The sequence below is a fragment of the Ostrea edulis genome, chromosome 6 (assembly GCF_947568905.1).
Source record: "Ostrea edulis chromosome 6, xbOstEdul1.1, whole genome shotgun sequence".
NCBI lineage: Eukaryota > Metazoa > Mollusca > Bivalvia > Ostreida > Ostreidae > Ostrea > Ostrea edulis.
Window position 1 is genome coordinate 29,506,308 of NC_079169.1, and position 27,878 is coordinate 29,534,185.

The 27,878-nt window shown below is 36.2% G+C and overlaps 2 protein-coding genes across 3 annotated transcripts in view; both read left to right on the plus strand.

Moving 5' to 3' along the window:
- LOC125645999 (D-beta-hydroxybutyrate dehydrogenase-like) overlaps nucleotides 1-19,134 on the plus strand; it is a 38,680-nt gene extending 19,546 nt beyond the window's left edge. The window contains exons 5-9 of one of the 2 annotated variants that reach the window (XM_048872083.2): nucleotides 7,080-7,183; nucleotides 13,414-13,486; nucleotides 16,469-16,530; nucleotides 17,169-17,219; nucleotides 18,902-19,134. In XM_048872083.2, coding sequence (XP_048728040.1) covers nucleotides 7,080-7,183; nucleotides 13,414-13,486; nucleotides 16,469-16,530; nucleotides 17,169-17,219; nucleotides 18,902-18,994 — 383 coding nt within the window. In that variant the 3' untranslated portion in view covers nucleotides 18,995-19,134. The remainder of the gene's footprint in view (nucleotides 1-7,079; nucleotides 7,184-13,413; nucleotides 13,487-16,468; nucleotides 16,531-17,168; nucleotides 17,220-18,901) is intronic. The other variant, XM_048872084.2, reaches the window with a different exon arrangement.
- A 62-nt stretch (nucleotides 19,135-19,196) lies between these two features.
- Nucleotides 19,197-27,878, plus strand: part of LOC125648284 (uncharacterized) — a 40,700-nt gene continuing 32,018 nt past the window's right edge. Inside the window, exon 1 of the mRNA XM_056142338.1 lies at nucleotides 19,197-27,402. The gene's annotated coding sequence lies outside the window, so the exon portion shown is untranslated. The remainder of the gene's footprint in view (nucleotides 27,403-27,878) is intronic.

Consider the following 27,878-nt stretch of genomic DNA (forward strand, 5'->3'; position numbering starts at 1 on the left):
CAGTCTGTTGGGATTCCCATGGGCAAGAATTGTGCTCCTTTGTTAGCTGACCTGTTTCTATATTCATATGAAGCAGAATTTTTTCAAAAACTTCTACGCGAGAAGAAAAAATCTCTCGCTGTGGCCTTCAATTCGACATTTAGATATATCGATGACGTTTTGTGTATTAACAATAATAGCTTTCATTCATATGTCGATTTGATATATCCCTGTGAGCTCGAAATAAAGGACACCACAGAGTCGTCCACTTCTGCTTCATACTTAGATATTTTATTGAAAGTAGACATTAACGGCAAACGGACAACTCAACTGTATGACAAACGGGATGATTTCAGCTTCTTCATCGTCAACTTCCCATATTTATGTAGCAATATTCCATTATCACCTGCATATGGTGTTTATATATCTCAACTGATTCGATATGCAAGAGCTTGTTCTGCGTATAGTCAGTTTTTAAATCGAGGTAAACTACTGACAAACAAGTTGATGGTACAGGGGTTTCAACAGTCTCGATTGAAGTCAGCATTTCGCAAGTTCTATGGTCGTTGTAACGATCTAGTTCGTCAGTACAACCTCGCATTGGGTCAAATGCTGTCTGACGTGTTTCATACCGATTGTTAAGCCGTTCTTGGCACACTGATTTTGACTGTGGATAACTCCGTTTACCTGATCGAGATATAGGGCTCACGGCGGATGTGACCGGTCAACAGGGGATGCTTACTCCTCCTAGACACCTGATCCCACCTCTGGTGTGTCCAGGGGTCCGTGTTTGCCCAACTATCTATTTTGTATTGCTTATAGGAGTTATGAGATTGATCGCTGTTCGCTATCTTCACCTTGCATCTATGAAATCAACTTTATAATCGTTGAAAATTTGAAGTTGATATCTTGAACAATTTCCGAGAACATTCTTTGACAAAATGGCCCCCTACATTTCCGACAATTATGAATTTCTTACGTGATAAATGACAATCAAAATCGAAAAGAAGTGTATCGAGTTGAAGTGAATATTTATCATCCCTGAAAATGTGACGAAATTTGACAAATTTTTCAGAAGAAATAAAAATGATAGAGAAAAAATAAAGTTTTCCGTTATAATAATAATAACAGAGTAAAAACCAAATGTTACCAAAAATTGTTTTGTGAGCATAATATAAAGTCAATGTGTTTAAGAAGATATCACATGTTTAGGCCTAATACATGTACCAATTATATTGGCTATGAATAATTATGATATACATGTATGTACTTACAAAGTTGATTGAGATTCACTTTAAAAGCTACAATTCCAATCTAATGTTTGCACGGTCGTCCGCGCTGAATCGTTCTTGCCCTTTTGATTTGTGAAACCAAGTGTTTTTATTGTAAACGTTGGCATGCTCAGTCATGATCGCTGTGTATTTCCAATCTTGCCAATTAATGTTTCGTGGTCTTATGCTCAGGGGTACGTATTTGCCCTTCTCTAATTTGTATTTTTGATATTAGGGTTTACGACATTGATCACTATTCGTGACGTATGGCATCTTCTATGGCATGTTTTACAATGTTCTTCTCTCTTTTTCACGATTTTGTTATCATGCAATAGTTTATTTTCAAATAATAAGCAAATAAAGACATTACATAGTTGCTAAATGTAAAATACGTGGGTTTTTTCACAAGAGGGAACCTGTATGTATTCTTCACTGCTTCAGAGTAACTTCATGATTGAAAAGAGACTTCTATTTGAAGTATACCCAATAACAAGGTCGTGCCAACAAACCTACCTTAGCTCCTTTTAAGGATTCCCCTTGATGACGTAATTGTTTTAAAAAAAAAAAAAGCCATGGACCGCTAGCAAGAGAATTACTTGAATTTCATACTTAAGCTGAACATATCTCTAAAACACGTTTAAAACTGCATGATTTAATGTTCATCTGTGTGGGTTTGTTTTTCAAACTGTACATAATTACATGTATTTTAATGCAGTTACATTTAAATTACTTTTGAAAGTTATTAACTTTCCCATAATAACATGCCTGAAAACATTTGCATGTAAAAGAATACAGCGAAAAGATTATTTTAAAAGTAAAAATAGTAGGAATCCATAAATATATTTGCCGTTCGTGATGGGAACTCCTGCGCATGCGTATGATTTTAAAATAGTAAAGCATGGGGTCAAGTATACAGATGAATCATATCCAGTGAATTCTGCTATCCGAACTCTCTTCTCCCTTCGTTGTTCAAACGTATCATTTCTCGCCGATTCGAAGTGCTGTCCGCTAAATAACCTCATGCACATGAGGAGAAATCCAACATGGCGTACATAACTCAGACGCAACTATCTAAATTTAGGTTTGAATGAGCGTAAAAGGGTATAAAATATCTTATAAAGTTGATGAGATATCTTACAAAAATCATTTATGAGTTATCTTATAAAACATATAAGATATATAAATAAGATAAACGTATAGGATATCTTCTATTTTTTATAGGATATCTCATAAACTTTATAAGATATCTGGTTTAATCTATAAGATATCTTATAAACGTTTTAGATATCATACAGTTTATACGATATAGTATATATTTTATTATATATCTTATTAACTGTAAAATTATATGAGATATTTTATAAATTAATTAGATATCTTATTGAAATAGAAAATATCTCATAAATCATAAAAGATATCGTTATAAAGGAATAAATACACACATGACGTACCATACGCTTGAGAGGATTTTTTGTATGGAGCGCCAAATTAACATAAACTCAAATAATTGAAGACTGATTTAATGTGCGCATTAATTTAATGATGAGAGCAATAATTGATTTCATGCCTGCATTAATTTATTGCTTTCTTTAATTGAATTGTAACACGCATCAATTCCATTTTTGATACCATCAATCATTTGAAGAGAGCAACAAATCATTTATAATAGCGCTCATTAATTCAGAAGAATAATTAATGTTATCAACAATACTTATCATTTCCATTAGTGGAACTCTTCAAATTAAAGGCGCGTAAAGTCGTGCTACCGGGACAACATAATGTAAATACATTACTTAGGCATAGTAATATGAATTATGGTATTGAATACATATTATAACCGACTGCAAACCACAACACTGATTAAAATTCTGAAGTCAAATTTAGGAATTGATTATTCTTACAAGAAAACAGACGAACTTATTAAAGTATGTGAGAGAGAGAAGCTACAAGATTTGCCAAATCTGACCGTGCGATATAAAGCATCAATCTCAAGAAGAACTGTAAAGGGAAAAACCTATATGCACATCCAACACAAGAAATTTTCTTGTAATTAATATGCTCAATGTTTTTAAAGTTATTCTGTCAGACTATGAAGATATTCTATTTTATCATACAATTAGGACAGGTTCATATGGCATGGACTTTGTAATCGTACACGTACCCCCCCCCCCCCCCCCCCCCCCCCGTCAATCTCCATATTTTAGAACAAGTTATACATGTATACATATATATGCCAAACTGCATTTTTTAAAGACGTTTATAACACTAATTAACACACCTAATGCGTTTCCAAACTGCATCTAAGCTAATTTGAAAATTACAAAATATTGATGGACTTGGATGTCCAGAGAAGATCGTCGTTTGGAATTTTTAAAATAGGTGTGGTGGAGTTTAAAAAAACATGTAACATCTTTAATAAGATAGTGTTAGAATATTTGAAAAATGCATTTGATTAATGGTAATTTTATTTAAAAATACACCATGTATTTTAACTCTTAAAAAGGGGGGTGGGGTGGGGTGCTATGTACATTTCGTTCCGTTTATGTCCCAGTAATCTCGCACTTGCTCGCGAGATTTGTGCATTTTCTTACCAATGACGCACAAGAGTCATCAAAGCGCGATAACTCCAACGAGCTGGTAATGAGAAGTATTCAATTGATTCGCGTAATAATTCAGAATTGAAGATATCATGACTTATTTGAAGATATCTTTATTCGAATTGTTGCGCGCTTCAAATGATTAAAGATATAATACGGATATATATTTAATTGCTGTGATAAAATATAGAAATTCATTTCAAAATTAAGGATTATCTCTCTCATGCATAGCTCTTATCCTTATACGAATTTGACTCCACTTTTTGGCACTCTGTTTTTCCCTAAAATAGCTCTTACAAGTTTATTTTTATTTCGGATTTCAAAAATATCGGTTGAGCATCACTGAAGAGACATTATTTGTCGAAATGCGCATCAGGTGCATCAAAATTGGTACCGTTTAAGTTTACATCTTACAGTATTTGATTTTATGCTACATGTAATTTTGTGCCCCATATTTTCAATATACAAACTCGGAGGGCCTTTTTACCAACAGCAGTTCTAAAATGTGAATGCGAGGGAAGACGATGTGTTGAAAGTAGAGAGGATACTGAGAACCAAACAATATTTCGTTAAATGGTTAATTCAATATTCAGAGGTCAATACTGGTGATGTACGAGGGCTGTTCTATGCAATGTGTATAGTACTATGTCTCAAATCATTCGACTCAAATATTGAAATGAACATCACATCCCTTCAAAATATTCTCTGCGGTTTGAAATACATAATTTCAATCTCTGAATCCATTTCTGAATTGCGTCACGGTACGCTGATTTAGGTAGGCCTTTGAGGCACTGACTGATGGTTGAGCCAAGGGCTTGTCGGGACTTATAACGACGACCAAATAAAAACATTTTAAGTTTTGGAAATAGGAAAAAGTCGCATGGGGCTAGATATGGAGAGTATGGTGGGTGTGGCAAGACGGTAACCTTCTTCGACTTCAAAAATTGCTTCACAAGCTCAGATGTATGTGATGGAGCATTATCATGAAGTAGACGAATATGCCTAAATCCTGACACAAAGCGTCGTTTATGATAATAGTTTTGGATTTTTTTTAGTTTAACATCTCGGTAATACCAACCTGGAACACATTCGCTCTTCGGCATCTGAATTTGTACGGCTATACCATCACATGAGAAGAATAAGCAATAAAGAACCTTCTTTGTGCTTATGGTTCTTTTGGCAACTACAGGCCTTCTACCGTGTTTAGTTAGCCATATTTTATTTCCAATTTTTCTTACTGGTTCGAAATAGTGAACCCATTTTTCGTCACTAGTAACAATGTTTGCAAATAGTCTTTGATTGAATTTGGGAAACATTTTGAGCAATTGCTTTGCGGTTTGTACTTGTACCCGTTTTGGGTCATCTGTCAATATATGAGGTATCTCTCTGGCAGAAATCTTTCGTAATTTCAAAATACGTTTCAAAATGAAATGCACCCGCGATAGCATAATGCCAACAGCTTTGGCAATATCACGAATCGTGTATCTGCCATCACTTTCAATTATTTCCCTGACTTTTGAGACATTTGCCTTGCCTGTTACAGTCACAGGTCGGCTAGATTTTGCTGCATCTTTGAAGGACTCTGTGCCAGTCAGAAATTTCTTTCTCCACCTTCGAACTGTTTCATAAGATACCTTATCAGACCCATTAACTTCCCCCAATTCAGTAAAAATCTGCATTTACCGAATAACCGAGTTTTGTGCGAACTATTATATATGCTCTAATTTCTTCAATATACTCAACCTGATTCCCAACCATTTTACAACAGTAGTCAACGACTGGCTCTATTGAAATGATTATAAGTTTAAAACTATGTAGAGCTGAAGGCTCGTGTTTATACTGTTAGAAAAGTATTGAATAGAGCTATGTAAGAGTATCATCATCCACCAAATCGTGTAAAGCGTTATCGCGCTGTGGTACAAAACATATTACATATCGAACAGCCCTCGTACATGCTTTCACCTACAGTACAGCCAACGCGGATTGCTTATTTTCCGCGTTCCCGCGACGGTAAAAATCCAACGCGGTATTTTACAGGTAACTCAGGTAAACCGCGTTGTCATCGTGGGATGACTATCAGCTACCTGTCCCCGTCGCGGTAATATTGGTTGAAAATTCTATCGGGTTTTTACCGTAAACAAATACGAGTTATCTCCCCAATGTTATTTCTGAATTCAAGGCTTTCGTGTTTATTATGATTATTTTCTATATTGACAAATTTATTAATCTTCTTCATATTATGACATTATTAATATATCGTCATATTTATCATTTTATGAGCTGAATGCCATTTACATAGAAATATTCTTTTTTAAAACAGTTGAAATGGGAACTGAAATCCCAGATCAAGTTATCAATTTAACGTAATTAAACTCTCAAATCTGCGGTGTTTTTCAAAAAGATAAAATTATCAATTGTATAAACCAGCTCTCAATTAAACAAACTGTCAATGTTTGAAAAAGGCGGCATCGTTAGTTTTGCCACTTGCTTTGAAATTGTAATTATGAGCACCTTGATCATGTAGTTGTACATGTAATTACGAGCACGGACATGTTGTAACAATCACTTTGATAATGATAATGAATTGGTGATGTCCAGATGAGATTAGTTTTGCCAACGTTTCCAAAGTGAACAGAGCGTAATCAGTGTCAATTTCAAGTTGGTCATCATGTCTAGAAAACTAGCACCGCGTACCATGCGATAGGATTCACATTTCATTGTGCGTTATTTGTGTGACGATGATTTGCAAGTGCGAAGTCGTGCTTATTTCAAGTGTGATGCAGATTCTCTTATTTCTGATGGGGAGACGTACAGTGTGCAATGGGGACGACCAAAAGAAGTCGACGAGGCCATTGTTCTCCATTCCGGAACCGAGTAGGATATGCGACTAAAGTTGAACATGTAGTTTTACAGATGTGTGCTTTATCATGAAAACTAATTTGCGCATATAACTTTATTAATAAAACTGCTATGGAAGAAAACGTGTTTCTTATTCATTAACACGGGACTGCGAGATATGCATGTAAAACTTGACTGCAATGCAATTGCTTTCAGCTAGTCTGCCGAAAGAAACGATAAACATGTCAATAATAGTATACCGATAAAGAATTGATTAAATATCCAACTAAAAAAGCCAATATCGTTGTTAAACAATAATACACAACTAACCAACCACTTCGTCGATTTACATACATGTAATCGTTTTTAAACATATAGTTTCCTTTCTCCACAGGTTGGGGACGTATCATATATGTTTCCTCTCAGCTGGGATTAACGGCGATACCAAAGGCCTCAGCATACATCGCATCTAAAGCAGGCCTTCTGGGTCTCACAAGGGTAAGCCCCATTTATCCAGTTGAATTGGGTGAGAAATATAAAAATTTCATGAACGGGGCCTTGATCAGGGAAGGTTGCAGGTGATTCGGTCTTGCGTAAGGCTGGCAGTGACTTGTCGTAGATAAGGTAAAAGTACACAACTTACTACCCAGCGCAACTCAAATGATGGGGGTTTATAACCATATCCCTACTGATGAATCGTATCCTACTCTTCAGCGCTTGTCTGGAAACACTTACGTTGGCAGTTCCGTCACCAGGGCTAGTTTATTACATTTTGCGTCTTTATCAGTTCTTCTTTCACCTCATGTACCATAATATGGTGTGAGTGAATAAAGTAAACTGAACGATCCAGATGCCATGTCGTATCTTAAGCCTTTTACGTTTAACACCGTTCTTTTGCCAAGCCCTTGGTATTAGAAGTCAGAGTCACGGGTCTCTCGGATAGGGTACCTGTAAAGTGCGAAACGAAATATACCGAAACGAAACAGATTGTATAACCGAACTCTTTTAATTATAATAATTAAAAATGGTATCTTAGGTCCCTGTGAAAGTTACCACATATAAATAAAATTCGCCTCCCCATTGATGTAGGCTTTCGGCTTGACTGATACAAAGCTTTAAAAGTTGAAAGGGGGTGAGTAAGCATAAAGTTCATATCCGAAGTTGATTAAATACCATGTGCAATTAGTTTTGGGTCCATAAATTTCAGAAATAAGGGTTGCAGTCCCACAGGTCAGAGGTCTGGGGAAACACACTAAACGAGGGGCGGGATCGCTATCGTTGGATTCGCCTTTGGACATAAATACATGTTTCAGTATTTTTGGCTCTATAGACAAATCTATGTATACATGTACATGTAGATATTGTGTATCAGACGGTGGATTCTGATTATGTCCTCCCGTTCTCTTTGTAATTTCTGCTTCTCTTGTTTATAAGCCTTTTGATTTTACAAAATGCTGACCTCCTCCTGATATTATTGCATTAAAAAAATCCGTTTTCCGTCCCTTTTCAATTCTCCGTCTTAGCAATAACCCATATGTATAGAGTTATCTTTAGACTCACTACATATCAATAATAATTCTTAATAATACATGTATATATATCTTACCGAATTGCATTTATATAATAAGGTATACTATTTAATTTTTTCCATAAGTAAGGTATTTAAGCATTTTTAGCTCACCCGAACCGAAGGTTCAAGTGAGCTATTCTGATCACATTTTGTCCGGCATCCGTCTGTCTGTCTGTAAACTTTTCACATTTTCGACTTCTTCTCCAGAACCACTGGGCCAATTTCAACCTAACTTGGCCAAAAGCATACTTGGGTGAAGGGCTTTCAAGTTTGTTCAAATGAAGGGCCATGTCCCTTTCAAAGGGGAGATAATCACAAAAATGCAAAAATAGGGTGGGGTCATTTAAAAACCTTCTTCTCAAGAACCACTGGGCCAGAAGAGCTGAAATTTACCTGAAAGCTTCCTGACATATTGCAGATTCAAGTTTGTTCAAATCATAGCCCCCGGTGGTAGGATGGGGCCACAAGGGGGGATCAAAGTTTTACATACAAATATATAGGGGAAAACTTTAAAAATCTTCTTCTCAAGAACCACTAAGCCAGAAAAGCTGAGATTTACATGAAAGCTTCCTGACATAATGCAGATTCAAGTTTGTTCAAATCATGGGCCCCTGGGGTTGGATGGGGCCACAATAGGGGATCAAAGTTTTACATACAAATATATAGGAAAAATCTTCTTCTCAAGAACCACTGAGCCAGAAAAGCTGATTTTTACATGAAAACTTTCTGACATAGTGCAGATTCAAGTTTGTTCAAATCATGGCCCCCGGGGATAAGATGGGGCCCCAAGGGGGGGATCAAAGTTTTACACACAAATATATAGGGAAAAACTTTAAAAATCTTCTTCTCAAGAACCACTAAGCCAGAAAAGCTGAGATGTACATGAAAGCTTCCTAACACAAGAGGCCCAGGGGCCTTATAGGTCACCTGAGTATCATGTAACAACCGTCCAATGTTTGAATTAGGTTTGTGTTTAAATATAAGAATTTTACTTTTGGATGGAAGAAACATTGAATAGCTATGTGGTCAGCCCCGCCTTTGCACCAGAACCCCTGACCCAGGGGCCATAAATTTCAGTTTTGAAAGAAGCATCCTTGATCATCATTATCATACTATTAGTTTGTCTGCTTAATACCCAGCAGCAGAGGAGAAGATTTTCAAAGAAATAAAATGCATTTTCACTATATGATCAATAGGGCCCCACCCTAATACCAGAACCCCTGACCCAGGGGCCATGAATTTCATAATTTTGAAAGAGGCATCCTTGCTCATCATAACCATGCTATTGGTTTGTCTACTTAATACCCAAGGACAGAGAAGAAGATTTTCAAAGAAATAATGCATTTTCACTATATGACTTATAGAGCCCCACCCTAGCACCAGAACCCCTGATCCAGGGGCCATGAATTTCACAATTTTTAACAAGAGGTACTGTGAGCAATGCTCACTAAGAATACCCCCCGCTTACCCCAATCTCCCAAAGGGTGTTGGTAATAGGTATAAACTACCTCTTTTCTGAGTGTTGCTACTTCGATGTCCAGTGCGCATGACCTTTGACCTTTTGACCCCAAAATCGATAGGGAACATCTTCATCCCATGGGTAGTCCATATGTATGATATGGTGACTGTAGGTGGAAAGGATAACGCTTTAGAGCCCGGAAACCATATTGCTACTTCAATGTCCAGTGCGCGTGACCTTTGACCTTTTGACCCCAAAATCGATAGGGATCATCTTCATCCCATGGGTAGTCCATATATATGATATGGTGACGGTAGGTGGAAAGGATAACACTTTAGAGCCCGGAAACCATATTGCTACTTTGATGTCCAGTGTGCTTGACCTTTGACCTTTTGACCCCAAAATCGATAGGGAACATCTTCATCCCATGGGTAGTCCATATATATGATATGGTGACGGTATGTGGAAAGGATAATGCTTTAAAGCCCGGAAACCATTGCGTCTACAGACGGACGGACGGACGGACAGACGGACAACCCGATTCCAGTACCCCCCCCCCCCCCACAACTTGTTGCAGGGGGTATAAAGAGGCATCCTTGCTCATCATTACCATGCTATTAGTTTGTCTATTTAATACCCAGAGACAGAGAAGAAGATTTTCAAAGAATTTCTACACTTTCACTATATGACCAATAGAGCCCCACCCTAACACAATAACCCCTGCCCCAGGGGCCATGAATTTCACAATTTTGGTAGAGGGCTCAACGCTCATTATAATTATGCCCACAGTTTGTCTACTTAATACCCAGAGACAGAGAAGAAGATTTTCAAAGAATTTCTACACTTTCACTATATGACCAATAGAGCCCCACCCTAACACAAGAACCCCTGCCCCAGGGGCCATGAATTTCACAATTTTGGTAGAGGGCTCAACGCTCATTATAATTATACCCACAGTTTGGCTTCTTGATGTCCAGGAGTAAAGAAGAAGATTTTTTAAAATTACACTCATTTTGATGGTTTTTGCCCCACCCCTCAGGCCCCAGGGGGGCAGGGACCACGAATTTCACAATTTTTGTTCCCCTCCACCCACAGATGCTATATGCCAAAATTGGTTGAAATTGGTTCGGGGGTTTCAGAGAAGAAGCTGAAAATGTTCAAATGTTAACGCACGACGCACGTCGCACGACGCACGACGACGGACAAAAACAGATAGCAATAGGTCACCTGAATGAATTCAGGTGACCTAATAATGCAAATTCAAGTTTGTTCAAATCATGGGCTCCGGGGGTTGGATGGGGCCACAATAGGGGATCAAAGTTTTACATACAAATATATAGGAAAAATCTTCTTCTCAAGAACCACTGAGCCAGAAAAACTGATTTTTACATGAAAACTTTCTGACGTAGTGCAGATTCAAGTTTCTTCAAATCATGGGATCCGGGGGTAGGATGGGGCCACAAGGGGGATCAAAGTTTTACATACAAATATATAGTTAAAATCTTTTTTTCAATAACCACTGAGTCAGAAAAGCTGATATTTACAAGAAAACTTTCTGACATAGTGCAGATTCAAGTTTGTTCAAATCATGGTCCCCGGGGGGTAGGATGGGGCCACAAGTGGGGGGGGGGGGTCAAAGTTTTACATACAAATATAGAAAAAAGCTTTAAAAAACCATTGGGCCAAAGAAGTTGACATTTACATGAAAGCTTTCTGACATAGTGTAGATTCAAGTTTGCAAAGGGTAGTTTGGGCCATAATAGGGACCAAGGTTTTACATGCAAATATATATGGAAAGTCTTCAGATATGGGCCAAGGTGACTCAGGTGAGCGATGTGGCCCATGGGCCTCTTGTTCGGTTATACGATCTGTTTCGTTTCGTTTCGGTAGATTTCGTTTCGCACTTTACATGTACCCCTCTCAGATATAACCTAAAACAGAGATAAGTAAAAGTAACGGAGGTAGAGTGCAAATTAAAGGTAAAACTTTATGGTACTTCAACTACATATGGTAACGTCTTTATATGAGTTTGTTGTTTTACGTCCCTTCGAGAATTTATCATTCATATTGAAACATCACCAGTTGTAGTCCCGTATGTTTCCAGTGACTTTCACCTTAAGAAGAAAACAAAAAGGCGCACTGATATTTACCACTTCCAACTTGAACAACTTCTTGGAATAGGAAAAATGTTTCCCTAGAAACTGTCACTGCTTTGTCAGCTTACATTTTCCTTTGTGTAATGGATAACAGCATTTGATAATGGGTTGCTTCCAGTAAATCCCCAAGGAATCACGATGACTGCAGCATACTAGTAAAAGTCGTCTGCACGATCATAGCTCTACGTCAAAATACTCCGATCTGTACCGCAGGAGGTCAATATCGGTTGAATTACTAAACATTCCAACTTTCTGATATCTTAAATGCCCAATTATATTTTTATAACAACTAGTAAGGGGTGTTGAGTCCCCGAAACAAGGACCACTGCCAGAAAAACTATATTTTCCATCACTAGTCAGCAATGTTTGTTTACCCGCGAAACCTTGATAAGATTCTGGCTGAATATTTATTTTTGACCATAGAATGAAACAAAAACTTTATACGTTTACAATTGATATAAAACATATCGAGATAAGTGAAATATATTTTAAATAAATATTCTTTTCTGTAAAAATTACAATTTATGAAAGTTTTTGGTCATTTAGTATTTTTTACGCAAAGAAGGGTAACTCAATTATTGGCTCTGGTTACATCTATCGGTAAATACTCAACGGTATCATGATTTCCCAGCAATTTTATCGGTAAATACTCAACGGTATCATGATTTCCCAGCAATTTTATCGGCAAATACTCAACGGTATCATGATTTCCCAGCAATTTTATTCTATCTTACATGTAATTATTGAGGGATTTTCCTCATATATTGGTTGTACTTTCTAAAAAAAATTTATTATATTGGATTTTATTTAATTTTCCAAAATGATCGTTTTCTATAGATTATATGGGATGCTCAGATGAATGAAAGGTGAAGACGAACAGTGATCAATCTCATATAACTCCTATAAGCATTACAAAATAGATAGTTGGGCAAACACGGACCCCTGAAATAGGCCAAGTTTTGGTTCTAAACAATGTTTTCTCGAGAAATTTACATTATATACGATAAAATTGGCGTATGATCTTAACTTTTATTGAGTATACATTGTAAATCAAATTGTTGGGAATAACATGAGACAGCAATATTATAGCGACTGCCTGATATCTCCTTGGGCGGCCTCTTAATTCTTGGAAGCGTTTCATATGTAATTGCATCGATAAAGCTGAAGCAGAATTATGCTAGATGTCTATTTCGTATCATATACAAGTACGAACGGATATAATTAAATACTATGTACATATATAAGTGATTCAATGACGTTGACCTTAGAATCTCCGTGTATTGTAACAGTTGTTTCATAGAAATCAACGGGAAACCACTTCTAAGAGTTATATACAGTAATTATATATCTTATGTCACCCAATGACCTTGAGTTTTTAAACATCGGTCATATACCCATTTATGGAAGACGTCATTACATAAACATCACAAACTTTTCATATTTAGAGAGTGTACTCCTTTTGGCAGCGTCTTTCCAGTGTTGCATGTGTTTCACTGTTGACATGGAAGATGTGTTTCACAAAGACATTGTATTATTTTATCAGGCTGTGGCAGTGGAGTCAGCTGAAATGGGAGTAACAGTCAACGCGGTTTGTCCCGGACCAATGGATAACGGGTGTTAGTAGACTAAGTGCTTAGTTGGTGTTGTATGATTTAGTAAATTAACCTGTCTTTTCTTCCTGTTGTGACTCATCAAATCCATGACTTAATGATAGATAACTATTACAGAAGTTTTAAGCCAAGTCGATGAGAAAATTGCATTTTACAAAATATAGCAGACCGATCAGGGTTTCCCTGTAGTAACATGTAGGATGTTCGCTTCCCAATCGAGGTTTTCTGAGTTTAATTCTCCACCCCAGCGCCACATCTAATCAGAGACGTTTCATAGAAGTTGTGAGAGTTCCTTAGCTATGAATCTTACAAAACAAAGTTCCATTGTCACAAGAAGGAATAGGTTTTCAGGAAATACCTCTAGATAAATGTATAAAGGACCTATTAAAAATTGAAAATTATCGTAGAAATTATTTTAAAATTTTCTATTCATTTTTTTTATCAATAATACCACGCTAGATTTTTATTGGATGGACTTCCTATTGAAAGCAATCAGTACCCGCGATTTTATTTGTAATGTGAACAAAATACAAAACCAAAAACATGTCTTTAATCTAAAATTAAGATATATATATATATATATATATATATATATATATATATATATATTGCATCGGTGTACAATTCGCATATGACAACTAATTCAAGAAAATATATATATATATATATATATCATCGGAGGTATTTGATGGATTCAAATGGGTTTTTTTTTAATATAAAGGAATGCTTTCTTAATCAAACATATCCTTACCGGTGAAATATATTAATAAGAGGCTCACATGCCTTATCGGTCACCCGAGTACTAGTTAAAAGAAAGGCGGTAGTTAAAAGTACCGCTAGTTTCAAGGGCTAATAATCTGGAAAAAAAATCCTGTTCCGAATATCCAAGCTAAATTCTAATATTCAGCAACAGTATAAAACAAGATGTGTTCTTAAAACTTCAATGCCCTCGACAGTGAATACACTGATGAAAGGCTTTACATGATATGACTTATATATTATCATTGAACGATATCACTAATCAGGACCCACCCTAAAGTCAACGAAATTTGCGAAATTCCCCATTTTTTAACATCCTTTTCTACTTTTCCTAAGTATGCATTTTGTTTTTATACTGTATCAGAAATCATAAAGACAATAATCATCATAATAATTTTGGCCCCATCCTTAAACTAAACCCTTACCCCCTAGGATCATGAAATTTATAATTTTGGTAAAGGACTACCGACTTCCTCGATATATCCATTTAGTTTCAATAACATTCAAGTAGATATCATTTACATATTTTGCACATATACACTATATATACCAACTCTGGCCCCACCCTGGGGTGAGAACCTCTATTACGAGGATAATTAACTTTACAATTTTGGTAGCGGCCTTCCTGCTCTATATCACTATCGATTTAGTTTTTTTTTTAAGATATGCAGTTGTAGAGAAGATTTTCGAAAATTGGTCGATTTTTTCCAATTATTGCCCTGTCCCTAAGGCGCCAGGGATGCAGGAGTCCTGAAAATTACAATTTATGTCCCCTTTTGTCCCAAAGATGCTTCATATCTTTGAAAAGAATTGGAATGGTAGTTACCAAGAAACTAAAAATGTTCAATTGTTAACGCACGACCGACGATGGACGGAGACCCATTGCAATGGGTCACCTGGGTTTACTCAGGTGACCTATAAATCCTACCATGAGCTCCTTCCTGTCACTTCGACAATCTACACCCTGTAGCTGGTGATGTAACTATGTAAAATTCCTCCCATAAGGATACTTCAGTATAATTTCAAAGCGAAGAAAGAGAGAAGATAACACCTGAATCATGAATTGTTTCAGCATTAAGAGGTCACAAGCTTAGTCAGAAAATTATATATACAATTGTTTTGAACTTAATCACTCCATATCATTATCTTCCCACCATTTTATTCCATAATCACATTGTTTTGTAAGTTTTCCCTCTAAATTTATCTGATTTCTATAATTTTCAAGAATAATTCTATTTTCATCCCGACTCGACCATGGTGCAAACTCTCTAAACCATAGTCAGTAAACATGCTTTACAACGAAACCACCACCATTTTTATCACTCAGTACAACAGTGTATCACTCTTGTCACCAATGTAGTTTATCGATACTTGTGGTTTTTGCGTGTTAATTATTTATTTAATATCTGTCTCTTGATAAAGACGCAGGTTGCGTCGAAAATTTGAGTTTTAAATAAATAACAGTGTCGTGGCCATTTCAGTGCTTTTATAAATTTCTTTACTGGCCTTGTATCTTCTCAGATCCGACACTTTAAGAAAGTAGGGTGTTGTTGAGTTTTTGTGCTTATATATATATATATATATATATTTATACACAGCATATTTGTTTTCAAATGTTAAAGGTAGATATATAGGTATATGCATGTCATGAATAGATCAAACAAAACACTCATTTGCGGAAAAGCATTGTCGTTCCCGATCATTCGTCATCTTCACTTTATCATCAGGGTTGTTTTTATGCATATGATTATATTTTTGCTCTTAAAACTATGCAAGCTGGCAAAATATACAATATACACCTTTTCTCTATAATATAAAATTTGTAAACACTATTTCTAAAATATTTACAAATGTAAATGTGATTTGTTCATTTTCTTATCATCTTCTTACTACATTTACAGAGAATGTATATGTAATAATATTGAGTTGCATAGATGAAACCAACAATAATATGATTTAGTCTTAAGTATAAAAAATAATGAATTTTGTTGATGCATCAATATTCCTGTTCATCAATAACTTACATTGAAACTTGATGTAGAATCATATCATTTTAATTCTCTCGTTACTTTAAAAATCATCATAGCTCGAAACAAAACAGTTTCTATTCTTGAATTAGGATATTTCATAAAGAATAATGATAGTTTTATATCACATGAATTCCCTCGCTTGCTACTCATCTCTTACACAATATTCAAAATGGAAATCTGTTTTCTTTTTGTTTGCTAGTCATTGACGATGTTTTCAAAACTCATGCGGTGGACAGGAAAATATCAATCCAAGATGCAAAGGTAAAGTGTACGTGTAAAGTGGAAGCATAATTTTTTTTTTAATTTGAAATATAGATAAGAAGTTTAATGTACAATGTATGTAACATGCTGTGACCGCCTCTCTACCAAGCTCCTAGTGCTAAAAATGTACTAACCAGAATGAACTAATCTCCTTGGACATAAGCTAATTTTTTTTTTTTTTTTTTTTTTTTTACGTATTTTGATATTTGATGCTAAGCCCACATGTAAATTCTCCAAGACTACTTTAACGCAATTATGACATCACATTTGTCTACAAATAAGAATGGACGAAAACATTCCGTCAGTTCTCAAACATACAAACGAAAGTGTGCGTGTAGAATTAGAAGGACACAGAATACGAATTTGACAAATATCTACAAATGTAATAAAAAAGGTATTAACTGAATAACGGGAAATATGCCCGCCCCTTGTTCGTTTTGCGGAATTGGACCTCGCAAGCTCAGACCGCTTTACCCCGCAACGATCTCAGGCAGGCTCATTTCCCAATATTCAATCCATAATCTATAAGGGTACAACCAATGAACAATGCTAAAATTTTTACTGTTGATCCACAGTTTACAATTCTTCCATCATATATGATATACTATATCAATATTAATCCATTTCCACTATTTCAGCAATTGATGAAGACATATCTTCCTACGAAGAAATTTTCCAGTTCTACACAGGTTAGTGCACATTAAATACTAATAATATCAATAGTTATACACTACGATTTATTTTGTTACACAATGAGAGAGGCATGGAGATATATTAGATCTCTGGGGAAAAATCATTGAAAACAAAAGTTGTGCGGCAAAAACTATCCCATCACAAATCTGAAACAGCTATTAAAGATCGATATATATATATATATATCGCAAGCTCGTGCATTTTCACAGCCAACTCGTGCCAATATTCACCAATATAAGTTCAATAACCCTATAATATTATATAGCTAATAAATAGTCTAATATAAAATCTGCGTAAAATCTAGAGAATGTTAGCGTTCAATATCCTGAGAATTTATTGAACGCTAACTTTGCACTGCGTAAATTGTATGTGCCCGAAACATTCCGAGTATGAGCGTTCAATGTTGACGTTACCGTAACGACGTAAACAAGCCAAAATGGCAGACGACGGTCCTCCGAATCTGACGGAATCTGAAATAGCCGGTATTTGATATTTACTTAAGCAAAATGTTTTACTGTACATAAATTATGATGTCCCCATTTACAAAATCAGTTTGCTTCATGCATGGTTAAATATTGAACAGTTAAGAAATGCATGCTGTTATTGCACACTGCCAATATTGATGAATCCTCGTCTATTTTGGAGTAGTTTGAGTGAAAGGGGATATAATTTAACAACTTAGTACTTTAGATATATAATAAAAGGGTTATTGAACTTATATAGGTGAATATTGGCACTCATTGGCTGTCACAATGCACTCGCAAGCTCGTGCATTTTAACAACCAACTCGTGCCAATATTCACCAATATAAGTTCAATAACCCTATAATATATATACATAGTGATATACCTGTAAATGAATAAATATGATTTTATCATTAATGCCCAGAATACCAACCACTAAAATTATATCATGATTGCGAGGTCAGAATGCCCCATTAAACCCATTAACAAAACTTCGTTTTATCGTTGAGATGTAATGTAGGCCTGCGAGTATTTTAAAATTCATATTACATTCTTATCAAGTAGTTACATTTCTTAAATGGTGGTCGAAAATCATGCTTGGTTTACTCTGTCTCTTATTTATGCGGACTTTTTTGTTTGTTTGCGGATGATCTTGGGAAGTGACCGCTGCGGAGGAATCCTTTTAGGGTATCCAGAGGTTTCATCTAAATTAAATATATTTGGAACTTGTGAATGCATTTTCGCGAGTATGTTCATGCATGAGCATGAGCGTGTACATGAATTGAGTTTGTGTTTTATAACTTTTTGTATGTCCCCGAATATCCGACCATATTTAAATTTATATACTGCACCTTTGTGTAATTGGAGGCTAGGGACAGTTGAGGTGTAAAGGTTGATGTGGTAATGTGTTGGTGCATTATTCTCAGGAATCACAAGTCTACAGTGTGTTGTTTAACGTTCCATTAGCAAATTGTTCACTCTTGTAGAGACATCGCCAGGTTTAGGTGAAGTGCAATTATAGAGTTCGTTTTACGTCCCATTCAAAAATGTAAAAGCGCCACCAGCTCTTGGTGAGAAGTTTAAAGTTTTAAGCTGTTACATGTATACTGTCCCAGGCTAGTTGTGACCAATGGGTCCCTTTCTTGGTGTATCTGAAAAACCATTGCTATTCAAGGTAGATAAACCTGCTAACAGCTTCTTTTATCTATTGATAGGTTGCATCGTTCATATTATACCTGTGTTCTCCCGGTGCTGACAACATGACTGGAACGTCGACGTCAATGGACGGAGGGTTCAACGCTATGTGAAAATATACATTATCAACACTGCTTGAATGAATGTTCCGGTGAAAATACCTATTAATACACAGGCTTGTGGTGTGTAATTTGGGAGACATGCTGCATGTACATATATTAAATGGTCATGTATAATTAAACCTTACACTCTTTGTTTCGGAAATGAAGTAATTTAATGATAATATCTTAATGACACATATATTTTTTTCTTTAGAAAAAGACAGTCGGATCGCTTGAACAAAAAACCAAACAACTCATCTTGATGTTCTTAAAGGAGAGAGAGAGAGAGAGAGAGAGAGAGAGAGAGAGATCAGTCCATTGAACGAATAGGATGGGTCATAATTCTCTCCCAAGAAAACACTGATTAGCGGACCAAATACAACCAACATGAAATTTGATAAATTTAGGGCGTCTATAATTCTTGTACTTGGATGTATATATCCCCGGTGTGGATCCAAAATACACAGATAAGTAGTTATTTTGTTGTATATTGTTTAAATGCTCGAGAATTTTACACTCATAAGGAGACGTCACCATTACGGGTGTTCTAAGCGCCTATGCTCGGCGCTTACGGCCTTTGAAAAGGGAGGGAAGTTCTCTATTTACTTCATCGCTCGTGGCGGGAGTGACCGATCGACAGGGGATGCTTACTCCTCTTAGACACCTGTTATCACCGCTGGTGTTTCGTTATAGGAGTTATGAGATTGATTAATGTTCGTTATCTTCACTTTTTCATTATTATAATAAGCAATGAGACCTCTTTTAAAACTGTTGAAAATCATTTGCCATGGGTTCCGTCACTGGTGGGTCTAGGTTGTTATATTGAAGATGCATTATGTATTAAAATGGTCATTATTTCTGAGTAACTAGTAGTCAAACTGTTTGCATAACTATAACATTGACTTTGCAATGAGCCCTCTTTGCTCTACGAAATCTTAGAAAACCATGCTACCTGGATTGAGACCCAGGTTGGGGAAATGTTAAACTTATATCAAGAATGTATTGTATACATGTGTCATTAACAAGAGGCCCATGAACATTATCGATCACCTGAGAATTAGTCAAAAGAATCTCTAGTCCCAATGGCTTTCCAATTTATATAACATTTGCAATCTGAATATCTAAATTAAATTCTAATTGTGGTATTTTCAGTTCAACTTTTAGTTCTGAATTTCTATTTTGATGTAAATTATTCATCCATTTTATTTTACCACATCCACTTCATCTCTCAGCCAAGAACTTTAATTGATGTTTCTTATGTCCAAGTTACTATGTAAAGCCATGCAGTGGACAATTCGTCGATGCGAGACAGTTGACATTGCTAGCTACACTTCCATTTTTTCCTATACTGAAATCACGTGTTCTTCGTCTGTTTTATCCCTTTTTACTTACTAATTTACAGTATTATCTTAAGGGTTGGGAAATTTCCATATAATATAGTTTATAGGCTAAATTCTAGGCTTTAGGGGTGTGTGTTGGTAATATACTGTGGAATCACCATTGTTCGTGGGGGATTGATGTTCGTGGCTCACTCTTACCCACGAATTTACCTGTCGTCGACCCTTTTTTTTTTAAACAAGTAGAGTTATCTCTCCTAGTAACAACGTATCGCTTACCCACGAAATTACGTCCCCACGAACCAGCAAAATTTTGCTTACCCACGAGCATTGACCCCCACGAATTAAAGTGATTCCACAGTATTCTTAAAGTGTTGTAATCTTATTTTCATTTATATTGAGTTTGTTTATTCAAGTTTCTAATCATAGTGTAGTTACACATGTAGGTCGTTTCGAAGTCGCAACTATAAACTGAAAACAAACACAACGCGAAGTACAGATTATACGAACCCCAGACCTGCTACATCATTTGGTCGACCGTGACCAGGATAGGATTTCCATCTTTAGATGAAGCCATTGCATTTGCTGTCGAGTTCGAAGATTTTATTGAGCAAATGCGTATTTTCAAAAGAACATTTATGTGATTTCGATATACCAGTTAATACAAAATCTGTAAGAGCCGTTATTCGTAGAGAAATCCAAGTCCCTCTTGATTTGTGCGCTGTCAATGAACAGAATAAAGTACTGGAAAATACTGCTATATTTCAGACTAAGAATGATCCTGACTGTGCGTCAAAATCAAAGCAAGATATCGGTAAACTCACAATGGCTGATGTTGGGGTCGTAACATTCGAATCTAGAACGTTCGCACGTGACATAACACAGTAAGCCACCCATAATTTTGACGAGTAACGCACAGAACGAAAACTGTCGAAAACTTAATATCGATAATCATTTCATTCTTATCACAAAGTTCATGTTAGTAAATGGAATGAATTTCTTAAACATAACGATATTTGCGAGTCGGAGTTGAAATCGGCTTGTATTGCGCCTTCTTGGAATCCTGAGACAAAGGCATTCATTCCTGTATCGGAATTTGTTTAGAACATATCCAGTTGATAAGTTGGACGTGTGTTCTGTTATTGAATGGAAACTTGATAGGAGGACTGTTCCCCTTGGTCAAGTTCGTTCGTTGGGAAAGAGCCAGTGCACAAGCACTCTGTCGGTCCGTTATGGAGTGGAATCATTGGTATTGTATCCTTACCACAGACCGGAATTTTTAAAATGTATGTTAGATATTTGACTTCTTGTAGTAGTCATGCGGGTAGTGTTACCCAGGTGTACGATGAACTGGATAATGGTACAGGTACAAATATGATGCACATATAAATGTGTGCACATATCTTGAGTGTTCTTCTTCTTTAAAATTTACCAAGTTTATTTAAAACGCGCAAACTCTGAAAGATTATTGGCCCAATAATTTCTATTCCCTGTCATATGAATGCCAAATTATTATAAATCGCAGAACTTCAGCATATTAGATAAAATAAAAACGTGAAAAGTTTAAAGGATTAGTCAAATAGTTCCTACCCCTTGCCATATGAATGAGAATTCTGGGATATGAAATTATTATAAACCGCGTAAAATTAGTATATTACATAAAATTTTGTTTAAGTTTATCCCCCCCCCCCCAATTTACCAGTAATAATGACGGTGCCCATGTTTACTTTTTCTAATTATTTCTTGTGCTTTTGCTAAATGAAAGGTGAAAATAACGAACAGAGATCAATATCATACATGTAACTCCTATAAGCAATACAAAATAGATAGCTGGGCAAACACAATTTGTTGTTAGTTGTCAGTTTGCCGTTAATATCTACTTTCAATAAAATATCCAAGTATGAAGCAGAAGTGGACGACTCTGTGGTGTCTTTTATTTCGAGTTCACTGGGATATATCGAATCGACATATGAATTATTGTTAATAGATAATACGTCGTTGATATATCTAAATGTCGAATTGAAGGCCACAGCAAGAGATGTTTTCTTCTCACGTTGAAGGTTTTTTTTAATAAATTCTGCTTCATAGGAATATAAAAACAGGTCAGCTAACAAAGGAGCACAATTTGTGCCCGTGGGAATTCAAACAAACTGTTGGAAGACCTGATCACCAAAGACCACGAAGATATTGTCAATGAGGAACTCAGCATATTTTCTATTTCAACTTCAGAGTACTTGTGCGTGGAATCTGAGTGGTGTTTAACAAAGTAATTTTGGATGGTTGTTCGTGAGGAGCAAAGAGCAAAGCTTGGTAGAACATCTATGTGTCTAAAACTAGAGCATTGGTTTTGAAGAATTTCGTCTTTTGAAAAGGCAGTTGGAGTATAAAAACTATTACCAAAAGTGGAATTAATGCTAAGTTTAAAATACAGTTGTAATAATGAGCCCTACAAAGACATTGTTGTTACAAGCTTTGTCCGCTGGAACCAAAACATATTCCTCATGTAACCTATCGAATTCTTCTATCACTTCTGGTTTACTAAACACAGAAGGATAGATGGTACGTACTTTTGTTTTAATATGTTTAATGCGGGATTATAATATTCCTCTTATAATTTTAATCCACTCTGACAATGTACTATGTTTCAATAAAATATATGAGTATGAAGCAGAAGTGGGGGACTCTGTGGTTTATTTTATTTCGAACTCACAGGGAGGGATATATCGAACGACATACATGTATGAATGAAAGTTATATCTAAATGTCGAATTAAAGGTAATTTTTTCTTCTCACGTAGAAGTTTTTAAATACATTCTGCTTCATATGAATATAAAAACAGGTCACCTAAAAAGGAGCACAATTCGTGCCCATGGGAATTCCAACAAACTGTTTTAAGACCTGATCACTGAGTGACAAACGGAGAGGGGGCAGACTGCTGTCAGCAACCGTGTCCATTCATATTTTGACAATCTTGATTAACTCTAAAATTAATTTTTAATTGAAATCTTGAATATATTGTGTACCATATTCCGTTCATATATGATTTATGACACAAATTTCCCCTATGAGATTAGATCCAGTCTATAAAGAGGGTGATTCGAGTCAAAATTATAGGATCATTTATGACTGTACCACTAAGAATAACTAAAATTTCACCATAAAACATTAATGCAGAAATTTTTTTTCTACAGAGCAAATATTCAACCCACCTTAAATACTTTCTGCAACAAAAGTCGTCATCTGTGAAGTCGGACTGAAGTGTCTCTGGCGCACGGCGTTGCCTGAAACTTGAAACGATCGTTGTAGCTGTTACATTTGATGGCAATAAACCAATACTCTTTCTAAAGCTTCATTTCTCGGGAAGCATACCATCGGCCACCCCCACCCTCCTTTGTGGGCCGATCATTCCGGCACACAACAAAGAGCTTAGACTCTCAGAGTCATAAATCTTATATACCGCCACCTATATTTGAAATAGGAGAAATAACTGACAAATATTGGCAATTAGAGCTAGTTTATCCTGCAATTGCTAGATAAATATAATTATGTAACAGTTTGTACCTTACCTCCTGATCCCGTGGGGATCTGGGCTAGAATAAGTCCTCAGTACCCTTGCTTGTCGTAAGAGGCGACCATATGGGGCAGTCCTTCGGATGAGACCGCAAAAAAACCCAAGGCCCCGTGTTACAGCAGGTGTGACACCATAAAGATCCCTCTCTGCTCAAAGGCCGTAAACGCCGAGCATAGAACTAAATTTTGCACCCTTCACCGGCAATGGTGACGTCTCCATATGAGTGAAAATTTTTCGAGCGGGACGATAAGCATACAATCAACCAACCTTGTCTACCGTCGCCTGCCTCCCCCTTTTATGTGACAAAATCGCTTCAAAATTTCATATTAAGTCATGTATAGGACCCTGATACATAATATATCTGGAAGAGTGGAATGAAGTTTCAGATAAACTGGCCTGGATTTGCCCTATATAAGAATGCATTTAAATTATGCATTGGCGCACTGTTCTTTACAATATATCCATGCAAACCCTGAACCTCAATTGCATCCTCACCAAGAACCAACGTTTCAGCAATTTATAAATTGCATTTTAAAAAGATTTTTTGAAATTTCATTTAGAAAATTGAGGCACACGATGTTGCGCGTGAATTCACCACTTGTGACTTCCGGTGAAATATCGAGCCCGATACATGTGATAAATTTTCATACGCCGAATTTAACTAGCCAAGGATTATGATTCGGGTGACCTAAAACTCAAAATAGACGAACATATATGCGAAATATCGTGCTTAACAAGCGTAGTTGTTTCAACGTCTCCTATTCTATAAATACTAGTATAAATCTGGCACGTATCCACATTTTTTTGTATGGAATATTCTCAGAAATGAAGTAAAACAACAACTTTGCTTGGAGTATATGTTGCCAAATATCATCACATGGTGCCGAATACGGCTTTACGTAGTCTCAAAATCCCCAATCGCTTTGAAAAGTAAATCTTGTCGCAAGAAGCACAGATACCTCTTGATTAGATTTTAATGAAAAATTACACTTATTGATTTTCCTTAATGTGTAAATTGCGCAGATTCTTTAACTTTCTTAGCAAAAAATTTTGATCTTTAAATGACTTTTCGTAGAAAGCTTATGTGGCATTTAACTTGCTAAATGGCAGCTTCTGTTCCAAATGGCAGTTTCTGTTCCAAATTGATATGGGCGTCTTTTATTTGTAAAACATTTTGTTATTATTAATAACTTCCGGAACTGTAAATCGTTAGCAAAAACCTCAACAATCTGCTGGTGAGCTCAATAGAACGATATTAAAAACAAAAGAGTAAAGACTTAAAAATAAATACAATACGGCAATATCAATATAGCACGCACGTCTTTTACGAATTTTCACTCCATTGAATGGGATAGTTTGAAGAACAAATACATGTAATTACAAGATGAAAATCTGCCTGTACCAATAAAATAAGGTCATGTTCTTTCATTTCATGATACAAGATTCATCCCGCTCTTTGAGTTCAATCTTTTAGTTATGTATTATTCCAAATGAAGACTAAATCTGAATCTCTACCCCCCAAATTCGGAAGTAATTTTCAGGGTTTTGCAAGAGGAGTGCAAATCTAAAATAATAATCAGCTTGTTTATTTTATACAAAGACAACGATCAAAATCATTTGAAGTTGTGAGTTTTCAGGTCGTATGGGGCTTTAATGAATATTTGTAGGTATGTTTGGCCACATGTGTAGTAGGAAAATGTGTTTCGAATTTTTTTTAATATTAAATTTAGGAGACAGCAACACAAGAATACAACGATATCAGGCCTCAACCGTGCGCTTATTTTTATAAGGGGTGGATCTGTACATATGTAGCTCTATTTCGGCACAATATCTTTTCAGAGAGCTACAGTTCTGCAGCTAGAAAAATACCAGAAGAGCACTTAGAAAAACAATACGTCTTTCCTCAAAGGAGATCCGGGATAAAATAGGTCCTCAGTACTCCTTGCGGGTCGTAAGAGGCGACTAAATGGGGCGCTCTTAGGATGAGACCGCAATAAACGGAACCCAGGTCACAGCAAGTGTGGCACGATAAAAATCCCTCCATCTTCAAATGCTGTAAGCGCCGAACATAGGCCTAAATTTTGCAGCCCTTCATCGGTAATGGTGACATATCCACATGAGTGAAATTTTTTCGAGCGGGACGTTAAATAATATACAACAAACCCAACAATTTCTCAATTTTCATTGATGTTTGAAAAAAAAATCAGGCTGTTGAGCTTTGTAAAATTTGGGAAGATATTTTACACACAGAGCTCATGATTTGTCTATTTACCTCATGTCAAAGTTTTTAAGTTACATGCAGGACTATTCATTTCGATTGGTTAGAGCATAGCGCTCAAAATCACACGGCCTCTCACCTCTGTCGGCGCGGGTTCGAATCCCGCTAGCGCCGGTAAGGAAGACATTTTCCCAGTTTACTTTCGGAAGGTCGGTGGAGACCAGGTACATTGTATCTGGGTTCACTCTTCCACCAATAAAAACTGGGCGCCACCAGATAACTGAAAAATTCGATGATGAAAAAAATAAGTCGCTGCTCCATGATGGCTAATATTAACTTAATTGAAGTGCAACAACACGCCCTGCATAAGCTCCTAGGAGGTGGACGTATTACGTACCATTTCCGTATCATGATTTTTTAAGGGTTTGATCCCTGCATCAGATTCCCTGAACAATGAATTTCTCAATTTAGACAACAGTTATCATGGCGGGTATCCCCAGTCTGATTTCCAGGAGTCAGGAGGGTTTAAAGAAATAGCGCATTGTCACGTCATGGACCTTATACATATACCGCATAAATGGTATTTAACGATACATAGATTTAGCGATTTTTCCATAAAATTTGGTACAAATATTTAGCGAGAGCTAATCTGAGCGATTTTATAATTCCAGGCAAGATAACTAAACTATGATCTCCAATATGGAATAAATTGTTAGCGATATTCAATTTTAGCGATCTAAGCACTATCGCTAAAAATATAATAATGCCAAAATTAAATCCTCGCTAAATATTCTGCTGATACGGTAAGCCATTCTATCATTTTCGCAACTTTGCTTACCATGATTAACCTATTATTTTATGCTGAAGACTCGGGCGAATATAAGTTAAAAATTTGTGGTAGGTAATCCAATACCTGAAGATAATTTCTGTGTAACCTTTGTTGTACATGATATCACAAATGACATTGAAAATTGTTTTGCTTTCACTCATGTGCTGCTGTGTATTCTTGTAACACTAAGTTCGAGGTCTCCCGATATGGCACATTTTTTTTAATCAGTTGGTCTCCTATTACACGATGGAACTGAGGGTCATCCGGTATGCCACGGGAATGTTACATATCTCTCATTGATTTCAGCTTCCCTTGTACTAGTGGAGATACCGAGCATTCATATAATAAGACCTATAAAGAGTGCAAAATTAATAGAAGGACAAGAATGGATCCCTGGGTGTAGAAGAGGTGGGACCAGATGCCAAGGAGTAACCATTGTTGACCGATAACACGCGCCGAGATCAGGTAAACGGAGTCAGTCATAGCAAAAGTCAGTATGTAATGGACGGGTTAATAATTGGTATGAAATACGTTAGACAGCATTAGATCAAGTGATATATTATGTAGCAATATTTTATTATCACCTGCATATGGTGTTTATATCTCTCAACTGATTCGATACGCAAGAGCTTGCTCTGCGTATGGTCAGTTTTTAAATCGAGGCAGGCTACTGACAAATAGGTCGATGGTGCAGGGGTTTCAACAGTCTCGTTTAAAGTCAGCATTTCGCAAATTTTATGGTCATTATAACATCCTAGTTTGCCAATACTATAAGGTTATTGAAGTTATATTGGTAAATATTGGCACTAGTTGGCTGTGAAAATGCACGAGCTTGCGATTGCATTTTGACAGCCAACTCGTGCCAATATTCACCAAAATAACTTCAATAACCCTTTTATTATATAGTTAAAGTATTTGTCCTTTTCACTCAAAATACTCCA